The sequence below is a fragment of the Chironomus tepperi genome, unplaced genomic scaffold (genome assembly GCF_022539635.2).
Source record: "Chironomus tepperi strain 1889 unplaced genomic scaffold, CSIRO-AGI_Ctep_v1 contig_337, whole genome shotgun sequence".
Classification (NCBI taxonomy): domain Eukaryota; kingdom Metazoa; phylum Arthropoda; class Insecta; order Diptera; family Chironomidae; genus Chironomus; species Chironomus tepperi.
Genome location: NW_027226459.1, coordinates 1,427,219 through 1,443,527, shown reverse-complemented (window position 1 = coordinate 1,443,527; position 16,309 = coordinate 1,427,219). Strand labels below are relative to the sequence as shown.

General features: G+C 36.8%; 3 protein-coding genes and 1 pseudogene across 3 annotated transcripts; all 4 read left to right on the top strand.

The window, feature by feature from the left end:
* Nucleotides 1-532: 532 nt before the first annotated feature.
* LOC139093767 (uncharacterized) lies at nt 533-3,245 on the top strand (annotated as a pseudogene).
* A 1-nt stretch (nt 3,246) lies between these two features.
* LOC139093659 (uncharacterized) lies at nt 3,247-6,152 on the top strand. Its single transcript, XM_070644435.1, has 6 exons — nt 3,247-3,559; nt 3,620-3,939; nt 3,994-4,537; nt 4,622-5,302; nt 5,693-5,817; nt 5,882-6,152. Exons 1-6 carry the CDS (start codon nt 3,256-3,258, stop codon nt 5,942-5,944), a joined length of 2,037 nt encoding a protein of 678 aa, XP_070500536.1. The 5' UTR covers nt 3,247-3,255; the 3' UTR covers nt 5,945-6,152.
* A 1,249-nt stretch (nt 6,153-7,401) lies between these two features.
* Nucleotides 7,402-9,788, top strand: LOC139093766 (ionotropic receptor 21a-like). The gene is made up of 4 exons (XM_070644597.1): nt 7,402-8,251; nt 8,769-8,893; nt 8,947-9,386; nt 9,683-9,788. The coding sequence occupies exons 1-4, from the start codon at nt 7,402-7,404 to the stop codon at nt 9,786-9,788; spliced, it is 1,521 nt and encodes a 506-aa protein (XP_070500698.1).
* Nucleotides 9,789-11,405: 1,617 nt separating this feature from the next.
* Nucleotides 11,406-13,166, top strand: LOC139093765 (uncharacterized). The gene has a single exon (XM_070644596.1). The coding sequence runs from the start codon at nt 11,406-11,408 to the stop codon at nt 13,164-13,166; it is 1,761 nt and encodes a 586-aa protein (XP_070500697.1).
* Nucleotides 13,167-16,309: the final 3,143 nt, after the last annotated feature.

Sequence of the window (16,309 nt, the reverse complement as noted above, 5' to 3'; positions counted from 1 at the left end):
ATATTCAGCAAGACTTACATAATCAAATGCAAATAAATTCGCATTTTATTACATAAGCAGTGAGTATCAAGAGAAAGAGGAATCAAAAGTCGCAAAATCATCAATAATTTCTCCACTATTTCGTGAGAGTAGCTTGTAACATGAATCAGTCCACATGGTCATAGCTTTGTCATCATTAATATTTCATTGCTTTACATTTATCTAGAAAGTCTTGAATTTCATCTACAAAGAATTTAATAAATATTTTAATTCCCTTACTTATCATTAGAGTAGCATGCACACACACAGAAGTGGTGTCTGTTGATGGAATGGAATTTAAAATATCATTAATAAGAGCCGGCAAATCACCAAATGCACGCAAATAAAACAAATCACCTCATTTGACATAAAGAGGTCAGGTTTCTTACTTCCCATAATGTTACTGACCCGCCACAATATTTTACTACATTATTTCCATTTCTCTGTTTCCGTGGTGACATGTCAATGCCAAAACAAAAAAATATTTCTATCAACTTTTTATAGCTTATAAAAAATGTCATTTTTACAGATTTTATTGACATTATTTTTGGTAAGCTACGTGTCATCACAAGATGACAAGCCATTCCTTCGAATTGTGGCACCGAAATTCATCTGTCCATCAAAGACAAGTTCCAATGAGACAGATACGAAAAATAAACTCACAGTTGGACTTCAGACAAGAGAGGGACAAAGACTTAAGTACAAAATTGCAATAGAATTCACATTGCTGGATGGATTCAAGAATCAAAGGCATACGTTGAGTATCTGGAAGAGTGTTCGAGAGTTGCAAGCTAAATTTGCTGTTCAAAATGTTTCTGATGAAATTTCACTGAGGAATCAAATTGAAATTGATGCATTGGAAGTAAGTATGATAAAATATCTGGGACACGTCAGTGAATAAGAGATTTTTATTGATTTTCTTTGAATCAGACTTGATTTTTGAAGTTGTTTGTAGAATGGAATCATTTGGCGTGTGCCTGTAATGTTGTATGAATCTTGTCAAGTCTGACACATTGGCTAATTCAAGATTACGACATAAAATTCAAAATTACAGGTCAATTTTGATTCATGGCCTACTTTAGATCATGACTAAAGATTTTTCATAGTGAATAGAGAAATAACGGTCATTTGAGATTTGAATAATATTTATTGTACGTAGTTTAAACCCCCTTTTCATGCAAAAGTTCAGTCTAAATTGAAGCTCTGAAGAATAAACATAACAATCTTAATTACTTAGAGATTGAAGCCTGGCTCCAACGTTAGCAACATTGCCTGCACAACCTCCTAACCCCTAAGCTCAATCCCCCACATGACACAATACTCCTACCAGAGTAATCAGCACGAATTCCTCAACATCCATAAAACTAATTTTACATTTAAATTTTTCCAGCTAACTCCACAGGTTGTATATACATTCAAAGTGATTGGATATGATGAAAATAACGTAGCAAGTGATGAACAGAATTTTACAATAACATACAAAGGCGAGAAGCTTCAAGCTGTTCATTCAAATGTGAGCATATATAAAATTATATATCAGTAAATAAAATGCTCAAACTTTTTTGTACGTCAACAGGTCGGTGATGGCGTCTCACTTCTACTTCTTGGCCCCGAGACATTCTATAATGATTTAGAGTTTTTAGCCGTTGCGGATGTACTGTTTTGTGATCCAATTAATGACTATTATTATCAGTGGAAAATCGATGGAATGTCTGAGTCATTTAATGATGATTACTTGAGTGTAAGGAGCAGCACATTGAAATTGCCGTCCGGCCTTTTTGATGGCAATAAATTATATGAGGTTGGCGTGACTATCTTCAATAATAAGTCAGTGGCACTAGCTAGTGTAAGTTTGGAAATAATTTAGTATGTTATTGATAAGAGTTAGTTCAGTGGTCAATGGAACTGACTCTAATCAAATAAATTGAAAATTTCTATTTCCATTTCTATAAAATCCTTCAAAATCCACAGCTATCACTTCCGGTAAAAGTGCTCGAGAGGGAAATCAAAACTCAAAACTTTCCAGCAGATTGCAGTGTCGGAATCAATAAGGAAGTACCATTTGTAACTGCACTTTACCGCAATCCAGTGAATCAAGATTTTAATGTCAAATGGACATGCTCAATTGATGAAACAGAATGTCCAAATGTATTTATAAATTCATCGGAATCAATTCAAGTGTCTGCAGTATTTCCAAATGAAGGAACTTATGTCCTTAATGCAGATGTGAGCGTTAAAGGAAATTCAACATCATCAAATACAAGAGTATTGGCAGATCCGAAAGTAATTCCGCATGTTATGATAAAATACTTTCCACAGCAGCCAGTCAGTACAGTTGACTCAAATGTGTTTGTTGCCACGATTATGGATCTAGTTCCGAAATGTGTTGCTTACTGGAATATCGTGACTGATGATGAGAAATTTTCAAAGCCTAAAAATGAAAGTTTAACAAATATTGGAATGGTATCAATTAAGGACTATGAGGAGCACTTCCTTCAGGAACTTGTTGACTATGACAACAATACATTGTCAAAGGACACAACTTTAGAGATTCCAGCTAATGCCTTGTTTCCAGAGTCTATGTACAAATTCCGTCTTAATGTCATCTGCCCAGAACCTATTAATGATATAATGTCACCAACTGACCGTCAGAACATAACAACTTACTATGAAATAGCATTCGAAACTAATGGCCCTCCAGTGCCATTGCCACTTCTAGTTCTACCACCCATCGGAACTCCAATGAAAGATTTATTCACATTCAAGACAGGCGCGGCTAAGGAACGACAATCTGATTATCCATTAAAATATTCATTTGGGTATACAATAGACAATTTGATAATTAATATTGGGACATTTTATGAATTTCAAGTAGCACGCACCCAGTTACCATATTCAAATGAAATTCGAACGTTCATGCAAGTTACTGACAACAACAATGCTACGATTTATGTTAAAGGACCATCAATTAAAGCTAATAGGAACTATACATTCACACAACAGGACATAGATTTCAAGTTATCGGAGATCCAAGGAACATTAAAGAGATCAGAATACAGCAAGACATTGAATTCAGCAATTGTTCTTATTCTTACTCAAAGGAAGTATGCATCTGAAGAGGATGCAAAAAGTTATGAGCAGCAAGTCTATGAAATGCTTAAAACTGAACTAAGTTCCTTAAAGGCATCAACATCATCCACTTATGTTCATCAACAGAATGTCATTGAGTTTGTCAAAATGTCCAAGAATCTATTAAGCATCATGACTGTCTATGATGATACTTTTGTAGAGGACATCCTCAGCTTGACTGAAGCTCAAAGTAGACGTATAAAAAGACTGACTTTATCAAATTCCTTAAGGAACAAAAATATTATGGCACATGACACAGATTACATCCAAAATGTGCTGAGTTTATCGGATATGCTTATATCATCATCTAATGTGGAGACTGTCCAACGTGAGAAGAAGAAGTATGTTGATAAGATTCATCTGTTTATTACGTCTTTATGTCAGGATCAATACCTAAATTCACATACTATACGTAAGTTAATTGCTGTTGCCTTTTATGTCCTTTAAGCATTTTAAAGATATTCTTTTGTAGAGACAAAGTATGCAGCATTTGAAGTATCCAAAATATACTCAAGGCAGCTGTACATAACTCCACAAAAGTTCCCAAATGACACAGCCACAGCTATGTATTCATCAAATCCAAACTTTCCATCCAAATTCATCTGCATGGGAAAGATTAAGTACATAGTGGACATGTTCAATGTCACATCCAAGACCAACACAGAGAGCATCATTTATGAGACGAGAATTATCGATGATGACGGCAGTGGGAAGAAGATCACAGTTCAAAGTGAAACTGTATCTGACTATGTTGTTATGGAAATGCCAGTTAAAAATGGAAACGCTAATGAAGTAAGTCTGAAATTCATTAAAAGTTTTAAAAATAAATCTATAAACTATTCATAGCAATCGTGCTTCATGTGGTCGGATAATCAATGGAGTAATAACGAATGTGAGCAACAGGCAGTCAATCAATCAAGAATTATTTGTCGATGTAAGACATTGAGTGACTCTGCAATCATCAAATATCAAGAGGGTTTAGTGACTAAACCCACAACTACTACGAAGGTCACTACATCATTTACCTTTTCACCTATAAGAACTGAATCAACAGGTAGCAAAACTACAGTACAGCAGTCAACTACTGAGTCATATAGTAAAGGAACTACAGTTAATGTTATCACAGATTCAACGACTGTTAAATCTACAGATGAAGTCACAACCGCACAGACTGCAACAACAGTAAGCATACAAACGGAACCACCAACTGTAGCAAGCACTGTAGAGAGTAATACAAGAGCAACAACGACTGAACAGATAACAGAGAAAATTGAAACAGCAGGAACTACTTTGAAAGCATCAGCAGGAAACAATGAGAATCCCAATGAAATAACCCCAACCACAAGCATTCCGGACATTCCAAAAACAGAACCAAATGTGGATATTCCAGGTATAACAGCAGGAACAACACTGAAAGCAGCAACAGTAGACATTGATAATCCCAATGATATAATCCCAACTACTATCATTCCAGACATGCCCAAAACAACTCCTGATATTCCAGAGATAACAACACTGAAAGGAGCAGCAATAGACAGTGATAATCCCAATCAAATGATCCCAACCACAAACATTCCGAATACGACACCAAATGCTGATATACCAGAGATAACAACTAGTCAAGCTACCACAAAACCCCAATCCACTGAAAGCACAAAAGTTGATGACTTACCTACAACACAAAACAGTCAAGTCACTACAAAAGGATATACAACCACACCTGAAAGTTTTATAAGCACATCTTTAAGCACCCAGTCAGCAGAAGGACTTACAACTTCATCATCAATGCATTCAACAAGTATCCAATCAACAACACTTGAAGCAGATAAAACTACAACAAGCACATTCACTACTCAACAAATGGAAGCTAGTACGAAGTCAACAGCCACAGAAAGTACGGAAAAAATAGCAACAGATAGTACAAAACTAATAGAACCAGAAAACACAAAGCAAATGGAGCCAGAAAGGACAACACAAATGACATCAGAAAGTACAAAGCAGATGACAACAGAAAAGGCATCAACATCTGAGAAGCTATCGACTGTACCAATGCAATCAACAGATAAATCAAAATTAGAAACAACTTCTGTTACTGCAATTGTGACGAAGGAAAATGAAGGAAAATTCAATGACACTTCTATGAGACTTGAAGAAGGTATGTTACCTGAATAGACATGGAGCATGCTGAATTATAATGAGTGAGTATACTCAGTGCTGTCCAAACTTTTTTGTGGCATGGTTCATCTTTGTGGTATGCCACGACCAAAATCATATTTGACATACAAGTCACGGCGATTCTAAATATTTTTGATGGCACAACCGTGTCCGACGTTGATCCACAATAGTTTCGCAGCACACAGTTTGGACAACATTAGAGTATACTCATTAGGACGTGTAGCATAAGCATTAGCCATCCCATAGGTCAGCATAGGATGTCCTATGCTGCACACCCTCATTTAGACGAACATGCTTATTGTCTGTTAGGCCTTGACATCACTAAAGCTTCTCTAATTTCAAAAATCATTGGATTTATATTTCTTTCTAGCAAACATTGGACTCAATAGCTGGTTTGTATTGTTAATGTTGGGATTATTCTTTGCAATTGTAATCATCCTCATCCTCATCCATCGATGTCGACGATTTGCCGAGTCATATATCAATTTACCAATGGTAACTAAGGATTACTTTAGCAGACCTTTAAGTGAAATTCAATGCATTTACTTTATTCACACAGAGACAACCTTCAAACAGCATTAAGTATGCCAAGTATCATGATGAATTCATACTAAGAGGATAAAAGTGATGCAACAATGTATGTTGTGTACTTTTTTATGCTGACTCATGTTTAAGACATCATTATAGTCATCCTACAAGCAGCATACAATACCCTATGGATTGCATGACAAATGTGCATACTAAACGTGCTTAATGTATTCAGCTTACAAGTCTCACTCATCTTAAAAACAACAATGTAAAGTTTTGGTATCGTGATTCTAACATATTAAGGAACACACAGGATAGATAATTGAATGCAATTTTTTAATTCCATACCTATGTCTTATACAGAGTGTAACACAATGTGATATTAATTAACTTTTTATAATTGCAAATAAAATTGACATTTTGTTGTTTTTTGTGACCTTTAATAGCTTGATTCCTTCCTAAATCCATTTTTCCCACGCTATGCTGTAATTTATTAGCGCTAGTAATAAGGAAGTTCATGAATTATTCAGTTTGTACTTTTTATGACAAGGCAGTGACAAGTGATGAAAAGTAAACATAAATGGATTTGTTTTCCCTGAATTTTTTTTTTTGGATTTAATAACAGAGGTTGTGACTTAATAAACAAATACAATTATGATTAGCTTTTTGGGGATGGATTTAGGGGAGTAGCTGCTTGTTGGGAAGTAGCTGGCTATCTAATTGTTGTTCTATGTCGACTCTGGGGAGCTCTAAAGGTCATCCTTGAGCCATGCGACCTCAAATGCTTGTTTAAGTAGGATCCAGTAGAAATCATCAAGCATACTGCAGAAAATCCTACAGTAGTGATGATCATCAGTGATAATCCCTAACCAGTACAAAGAATATCCCAAGAATATGGCATCTAGAGCCATAATTGCCTTGATTCCATCCCTTCATCCTTTGTTCCTTACTTCGATACTTCCCCTTAGTAACTTGTCACGTATGCTAATTATAGTTCAATGTGTCATTATCCCTAGCAACACAATAACGCGGATTGTCGTAAACTTACTTACTTACCTCCTTAATGAAGGTGCGGGAAAGCCCATTGTCGCATTTAGAGTTCGTTGGAAGTTGGATCTGTCTGTAGATAACTTCTTCCAGTTACTAATTCCCAGAAATTTTTGATCGTTGCTCACACAGTAGGATTGTCGTAAAAATGGTTCAAAATCGGCCGTCAAGATACAGTCAGAGCATCTTTGCGTCTTATCGTCAGCTTAGTGCTGTCCTAAGGAACACAATGTGCTTATGCCTTCTCGCTATCAGGATCGGGATCGGGATTTCCCCGAAAATTTCTCGGGACCAAGATTTCGAGAAAGCACAATTTGTGCTGTTCGGGTTCTAAAACTGATATACATTAATCCATACAGTCAGCAAAACAATTAAGCACATAAACTAAAAACTGACTCATAATGCTTCCACAACTTGTCCGCACTCTATTTGATCATCGTAACAAGCATCAGGTTATATCGCCAGCACATTATACCGGCAGTCGTGCGTGGGATGTTCATAGAAATGGTTTTATTATTTCACATCCTCCTGTTTTGCCTTAAAATTCAAGTGACAATAGCACAAAGGATAAATTTTGTCATACCAACATATGGCAATGCATTGACAGCTGCAGTAACGGATATAATTGGCAATTTTTATGTCAAAGACACAAATACTGTAAATATTTATCAGGAAGCACAAAATGAGATAGAAATGACCAGGCACTACGATATGATTAATGAAGTTCTGTATCACATGGTTGGAATGGACATATCTGTAAGAATTGAGGACAAGGCACTTTTAAAGGCAGTAAGGAAGAAGCGTGTGCACAATATTGTATTTATTGACACGTACGAGTCATTCCTTAATTTTTTTGAGGATTTATCGACAAATATTTTTGAGTATCAAGGATTTTATCTTATTGTATTGACTACATACACGTACGAGCAGTATAGCATCATGACAAATATATTCAAATTTTTATGGACCGAATATATCGTCGATGTCAACATCATATGGAATACAGCACAGAATAATAATGAAGCCTTCATGTACACATATTTTCCATTTACAAATTTTTATTGCGGCAAGTCATATCCAGTACAACTTAATCAATACTCATTCGGTCGATGGCTGAACAATCAATCGACAAAATTTCCCAATAAGATGTCAAATCTTCATACATGTCCACTTACGGCTGCTGTCATACAGACTGGTCCATTTATGAGAGTCATCAATAAAACTGATGGGACTATTCAGCTTGATGGAATTGAAGGAACAGTCCTTAGTGTTGTATCGGAATTGATGAATTTTACATTGAAGGTTATTACAACTTCAGAGCAAGGTGGATTTTTTAAAAATGGAACTGCAACTGGTAAGATATTTCGTTAATTGCATATTGATTGCCGGTATTTTGTTTGGTCACGCGAGCAATGGCATGAGCAGTGTAATGACTGAGGAAAGTGAAGTCTGAGGTTTCGAGTCACATAAACGTGAACCTGTCCATGTTCGAGAATAAGGTCTCTGTGGTCGGGCAGTTAGGTAGCAGACCAGATATCTGTGTTACTCTTTTTACAGTGCGTAGGTTCGATTCCCATCAGTGACCGGATCCCTACATCATTATATAGAGTGTTGTAGATATGACAAGGATTCGCAGAATACTCATGAGCCTGCTCATGACATTACAAGCAGGTTGGCCTGTTTTATTCCAATTTCACAAATTGACATAATTTGAGCATATGCTGGTTAGCTTTGAACCCTGGTTTGAACTACAACATCCAGTAATGTGAAGCCTGCCAATAGAGTCAATTCCCTCTGAGCTCACTTCTTATACTTGTGTCTGTCCAAAGCCCAACTAATGCCTTTCTTACATAATTTCCATCTTTTTTTAGGTGCTGGCAAGTTGATCACTGACGGCATTGCAAACCTGTCTTTAGGATATTTTTCAATGACTGAAGAAAGAAATACGTATATGAAGCCATCATACATCTACTACACATCTAACCTAGTGTGGATTGTAAGTACACTAAATCCAGCAAGGTCATCAAATTTCATGTTTCATTCTTTTAGGTTCCAAATGGCAGACTTTACACTTCTTTCGAAAAGCTAGCAAAGCCATTCACATTCCTGACATGGTTCTGCGTATTGGTCATACTTCTTGGTAGTTTTGTTGTCGTGTTCCTACTTAATCTTCGATCGCATTCCTTCAGACATTTTGTGTATGGCAGGAACATCAAAACGCCGTGCCTTAATATTGCTAATATCTTCTTCGGTGGATCTTTGCATGCACTTCCGACAAGAAACTTTGCAAGGACACTTATTGGAATGTTCATGATTTATAGTTTGGTGATCCGAAGCTCATATCAGGGTGCGCTGTTTAATTTCATGAAAGGAGACTTCCGAGAGGAACCAGTGAATGATTTGAGGACAATGATTGATCAGGACTTTACATTTTATGTTGTAGAATCATCCGTTGATAATGTTAAGAACCTTCCAGACGTTGTTAAAAGGTAAGCTGACTGTTAATTCCTGCATATTCTGGGATGGTTTGGTATACTGGAAAACAGACCAAAGCAGTCAGTTCCTTTTGATTCTGATTATTAAATTGACTAGAAATTGACCAAATATATTAATTTCCATTATTCCCTATACAGCCTCAAGGTCATCAACCGATCCGAACTGTCTCCATTTCAAAGGAAACTAGCTGATCCAGATTTCTCAAAAGGAGCCTTACTCAGCTCAGAAGAGCATGTAGCATGGCTGAATTCCATCTTAGCTCCATATTCCTTCCTTAATTATGCAAAAGAAGTAGTCACAGGATTCAATCTGTGCATCTATACTCATCTCCAAAGCTCCTTAACGCGTCAAATCAATCGGAACTTGATGAATATTTTCAATGGTGGCTTGATTAATTCGTGGACTAAAAGATTTGTTGATCGATCCTATTTGGTCAGGAAGACTGATCAACAGCCTCGACAATTGGATATAGATAAAATGTCTGGTGCTTTTGAGTTGCTGGTTATTGGACTTTCAATCAGTTTCTTACTATTTATTTGTGAGATTATTTATGGACGTGCGATGAGAAGGAACCGATGAAAAAGTGTCTTTTTGGGCAAGTTCAAGCCACAATAATAACTAGCAACTGTATAAAAATTCCATTAGACTAGATTTAATCGCTGACCTTAGCAATTAAAATTCAATTAACCTTTCTATTTGTTGTGAGGTTTTGTGCTGTATCGCATGGAACTGATTTTTGAATCATATTATTTGCATGACAGTGACATTAAATTAAATAAAGCACATAAAATATTTTTTTTATACTTTTTATGCACGTGAGTGAAAATTGGTACAACAAATGGCTATATGCGTATCATGACGAATAATGTAATTAAAGGCAAGGGATGGATATGAAGGAAGACATAATAAATTGGGATTTAGGACCATTTAATGCATCTGTTCACTTCCATGGCTTGCTTTGCAGGTGAATTATGTTGTAGGATTTCTATTGGATGGATTCATTTGGATCATCATCAATCAGCTTATCGGAGCTTTCATAGTTCTCATAATCCGAGAGCTAAAACCCAGCAAATCATACTTTTTGGATTAAATGTAGCAATAACAGCCAACAATGTGATGTCCTAGTGCAGTGATGGGCAACCTGTGTGCCGCCCAAAATTGTTGAAGATGATTTGAACTGGATGTCATTTGCAGTTTTGATTGAGGCTTACCACTAAAGTGTGCAGCGAAAAATAAAAGGTTGCCCACTACTGCCCTAGCGACCGAGGATTCTCGATGCCGATACCAAGATTTCCATGTCTCAGACTCGAGTTTTGTTGAGACTTCAGGATCAATCTCTTATGGTCTCGGTCTAGGTCTCAAGAATGTATCGAAACCGAGATTTTGAGAAAGCCTACTAGCGATTACGATGTGCTACTCGGGCAATATGAAAACAAAAACTTTAGTTATTCAAATTGACGAGTGAGGGTGCGCCAGACCACTGCAATCAGTAGACCTACCGTTTATAGTGGGATCTGAACCACTCCTGGGCAATATGAACTATTCAATAAAGGCTGCTCGCTATGGCTCGGATTGCTCCAACATTTGTTGAGGTCCTCAACCTTGTTAGGTCAAAAGATAAGATCTAACCTAAAAGATGAATATAGAGAGCTGTAGCTACATATGGATCTAGTTAGCATCACTGTAATATTTCACCCCATGCTTAATAAGCTAACTAATGCATAATGAAACAATCACGTCATATGGTAATCTATACTAAACTGTGCATTTAAAAGAAGTAATTGACATCCATAAGACTTAGTCTTTAACTAGATATCCAACAAATGAGCTTTGGAACTAAAAAATTCAAGTTGAATAGAAAAATGTTAAAAATTCTGTTCCTTACTATCTTAATAAGTACGGCAAGCTGTGAATTGGAAGATTTTGATATGCCGAACTACAGCACAGCAATGTCACGAGCTGTCATCGACTACATAATAAACTTTTTTCATGGTATATCCACAACTGTCAACATGTATCACATCGCAGAGGCTGAAAATGTAAATAAGAATCTGGATGTGATGAATGAGGTTCTATGTCAAGTCAAGACGGAAATGCTCGTTCGAGTTGACGGTTTGATGGATCTGAAGCTGTCATCAAGGAAGAGGATCTGCAATGTCATTTTCGTTGATTCCGATGAATCCTTCAAGTTGATGTTCAAGAGGATGGACATCGCGCATTTTGACTATCAAGGATATTACTTGATAGTTGTGACAATGCATGTCAATGACATTTACATGACTATGCTAAACATATTTGGATCTTTGTGGACGAAGAAAATAATTAATGCCAACATCCTGTTCATGCCACCTGAGAGTAATAATGAAGCACTGCTGTATACTTACTATCCGTACTCATATCATTACTGTGAAAATGTTGTTCCTTTACAACTTAATCAAATCCGTGGACATCAATGGTTAAGGGACATTGATTACTTTCCCTTAAAGTTGACAAACTTCTATGGATGTCACTTACGTGTAGCTACATTCAATAATCCACCGTTCATGATCATTAATCAAGATAAAAATGGCATTGTAACTGTTGATGGCATTGAAGGCATACTCCTTCGTCTCCTGGCTCAAAGATTCAATTTTAATGTGGATCTGCACTTACCAAAGGAGCTATGGGGCTCAATTTATAAAAATGGAACATCCAATGGTGCCATCAAGATGATTGAAGAGTCAAAAGTTAATATGACTTTGGGATTTTTTGCATCCGTTCCTGAACGTGATGCTGTCATGCAGCCAAGTTATGTCTACTTTACTACAAATCTGGTTTGGATGGTTCCACCTGGAAAGCCACAGACTGCTTTAGAGAAGTTGTTGAATCCACTGAAATATGTTGTCTGGATATTCTCATCAGCGACATTCCTGATTGGATTTGCAGTCATTGCTGTGGTCAAATTCCAGCCATTGACCATCCAAAAGTTTGTTTTTGGCAACAAGACACAAAGTCCAGGCATGAACTTAATTAGTGTAGTTTTGGGCAATTCACTTCATCAAGTTCCAATGAGGAACTTCTCAAGATTTTTATTGCTGGTTGCTTTGATTTACTTCTTCATCATCAGGACCTGCTATAGCAGTGGACTTGTAAAATTCATTCAAATGGACACAAGAGGACAGCACATGATGAATACAGCTGAAATGGTCGACCATAACTTTTCATTCTACATGATGGAATCAGCACGTGTTTATGTGAAGGAGATGCCAGAAGTCTTGGAAAGAACTAGAATGTTGCAGGTCCATGAATATAATTCCAAAGTGTTGGATATGATTGTTGATCCTTACTATGATGGAGCATTCCTTACTTCCATTGATCATTTAGCTTATCGCAATCTTAAAGTATTTCCAACAAGGTTCCATGAGCACGCACCAGTTCCTGTATACACACTTAATATCGTCATTTACATGAACTTAGGGTCATGCTTAAGATACTATTTTAATGAAGTGCTGTTGATTCTAATCAGCAGTGGATTCATCAATAAGTGGGCATCTGAATTCATTGACAAGAGATATTTAAGGAAGCCTGTAAATGATGACTTGAAGATATTGAGTATGGAACAGCTGGAAGGAGCATTTCAGTTACTGGTCGGTGGACTTTTGATGGGATTTGTGGCCTTTTGTGGGGAAAATTTGGCAAAAAGGGAACCGATGAAGAGGATGTGGAAGTTCATTGGATGTGACAGATGGTTCTCGATTAATTCCAGCAGGTTAAATAGCCTTAAGAGAAATTAATGACAGGATCAAGGAGGATCAATCATAACACGATCCAATTAGCTTACCTAAAGCCTTACTAATGCATTCTAAATTATATGCCTGGACATGCAAGCTTACTATGTCTGATGACAATTAAAAATGTAATTTGTAATGCTCAAATTGAGTCTGCATGTCTCAGTTGTAGATTAAATGTCCATCAATAAAGTTTAAAAAGTCTAAAGGAAGTAAGCAGCACATTGAGATGCTTAAAATTTGGTTAATTACGCTGTTGCTGTCCACAGCCAACTGCGATCTTAAAGATCTTTATCTACCAACTTACAATACAGCTATGACTCGTGCAGTTGTTGACTATATCCTTAATTTCTATCACAACAATACAGCTACAGTCAACATGTATCATGTCTCACATCCGAATAATTTTAACAAGAATTTGGACATAGTTAATGAGATCCTGCATCAGGTCAAGTCCAAAATTGTCGTCCAAGTTGACAATTCAATGGATTTTAAGATATCAGCAAGGAAGAGAGTATCCAATGTCATTTTTGTTGATTCCTTTGAATCCTTCAGAACAATCTACGATCATATAGACCATGACAATTTTGAGTATCAAGGATATTACCTGATTGCTATAACAATGCATACTAATGACAATTACATCACAATGCGTAAAATGTTTGAGGCTTTATGGACGAAGCAGATTATTAATGCTAATATCCTGTTTATGCTGTCTGGCAATACTAATGATGCTTTCCTGTTCACTTACTATCCGTACTCAAGATTCTCATGTGAAGATGTGACTCCTATTCAGTCAAATCAGTTCCAAGGACATCAATGGTTGAGGGACATTGATTACTTTCCCAGCAAATTGACAAACTTCCATGGATGTCGATTGCATGTTGCTACATTCAATAATCCACCGTTCATGCTCATTAAGGAAGACGGAAATGGCGTCGTTACTGTTGATGGAGTTGATGGCATACTCCTTCGTGTCCTGGCTCAACGTTTTCATTTCAATGTTGTTCTGCATGCCCAGAAGGAACTGTTTGGTTCCATTTTCGATAACGGAACTACGACAGGTTCCATTAAGATGATTGTGGAATCTAAGGCTAATTTTACACTTGGATTTTTTGCATCAATGCCTGCACGTGATGCTATAATGCAGCCAAGCTTTGTCTATTTCACTACCAATCTACTATGGATAGTTCCACCAGGCAAGCCACAAAGTCCATTGGAAAAATTGGCAAATCCTTTAAAATACATAATATGGACATGTACATCACTGATGGCTATAATTGGATTTATTGTGATTGCTGTGATTAAAATGCAGCCATTGGTCATCCAAAAGTTTGTGTTCGGCAATAAGGTACAGAGTCCAGCGATGAATTTGATCAATATAATTTTAGGCAATTCAGTTCATGAAGTTCCGACGAGGAATTTTGCAAGATACTTGCTGTTGCTTGCTATCATTTGCTTCTTCATCATCAGGACATGCTACACTAGTGGACTCGTCAAGTTCATCCAAATGGATACGCGAGAGCAGCACATGATGAGAACTAAGCATTTGTTGGCAGAAAATTTTACATTTTATATGAAGCAAACTGGAACTGGACGTGACTATGTATTAAAAATGCCAGAAATATTGGAACGAGTTAAGCTACTGCCAAATTCGGAATTTGATGCATTATTGATGGAAATGATGGATGATCCTTACATGAAATCAGCAGTCCTGACTACAACGGGACATTTAGCTTTTCGGAACCGCAAGCTATATCCAAATAAGTATCACCATTATGCACCAAAGCCTTTATATACTCTAAACATTGTGATTTACATTAACTTGGGATCATGCTTGAGAGTCTATTTCAATGATATGATGATGAAAATGATAAGCAGTGGATTAATCAATAAATGGGTAGCCGAGTTCATTGACGAAAGATATTTGAAGAAGCCTGTTGCAGATAAGGTTGAAAGCTTGAGTTTGAATCAGTTGGAAGGAGCATTTCAGTTATTGGTTGCTGGTCTTTTGATGGCATTTATTGCTTTTTCTGCTGAAAATTTGACTAAGAGGTATTTTGAGGAGAAAAGGAAGTTGAGCAGATATGATAGACGTATTAATATACAGTCAAAGAATTTTAAGCAGTTTAAAAGGAAGTGATGGTCTTGCAGCTTCTGTTTTATTGCTTTACATTGTAGTTGGTTGCTTGCTTTGACTTTGCTTTCTTCGCTGATCGTACAGGTCAATTGTGATCCATGATCTCTCGCAGATGTCGCTTAAATCTGACTCTATCGCAGGCTTCCGACCCCCAATTACCAATAGTAAGCTCAATTCGGTCTCTATCAACAGCTTCTTTCCAGGATGTGCCATCCATGGGTGTAAAGTTCCAGGATGTGCCACCCATGTGATCTTTCGTCTCCTGTAAAGTTGGATTTGAAGGCCTTATATGGAGCTTCTGGAGGTCTACATTTAATATGTCCAGTTCATCAAAGCCCTAACATATTTGTGGTGCCTGACGCGAATGAAATATGGGAAATCGAGTCTTATATAGGCGATTCAGGCAGTGCAAGAGTATTTCGTTTGGGGGCGAGTGCTTAGGCAACAAACCGTAACTCTGTATTCCTCTTTTATGAGTTCGTGGGTTCAATTCTCACCAGAGACTCAAAACCACATCATCATATAATGTCTGGAGATATTACAGGTCTGAAGTATATTCAACAGTGTTCGACCCGAGCAGCACGGTATGACAACGAAGCCGATTCTAAGTTTGAATCAGTTGGAAGGAGCATTTCGAGTATCAATGTTCTTTTGCCAGGATTTCCTGCATTCTGTTTGATAATTATTCATAAAAATGGATATACCAAACAAATTTAACAGACTAGATTGACTTGAAGCTCACAAAACCAGGAATAATGACAGTATGGATGTCATTTGACTAAATTCCAATTCCTTTCCGTGACCCTTAACTAATAAGCTTGCTAATGCAATGCAAATTATAAGCCATAACATGCAAAATCACAATATTACATTAAAAACTGTGACGCAATCGTCTAATTGAATCTGTGTGACTTAGTATTAAATCAGATATCCAACAATAAAGTTTGAATATTGTGACAGTCCACAATAAGATGTTAAAATTCTTAATGCTAATGCTTTTGATGATGAG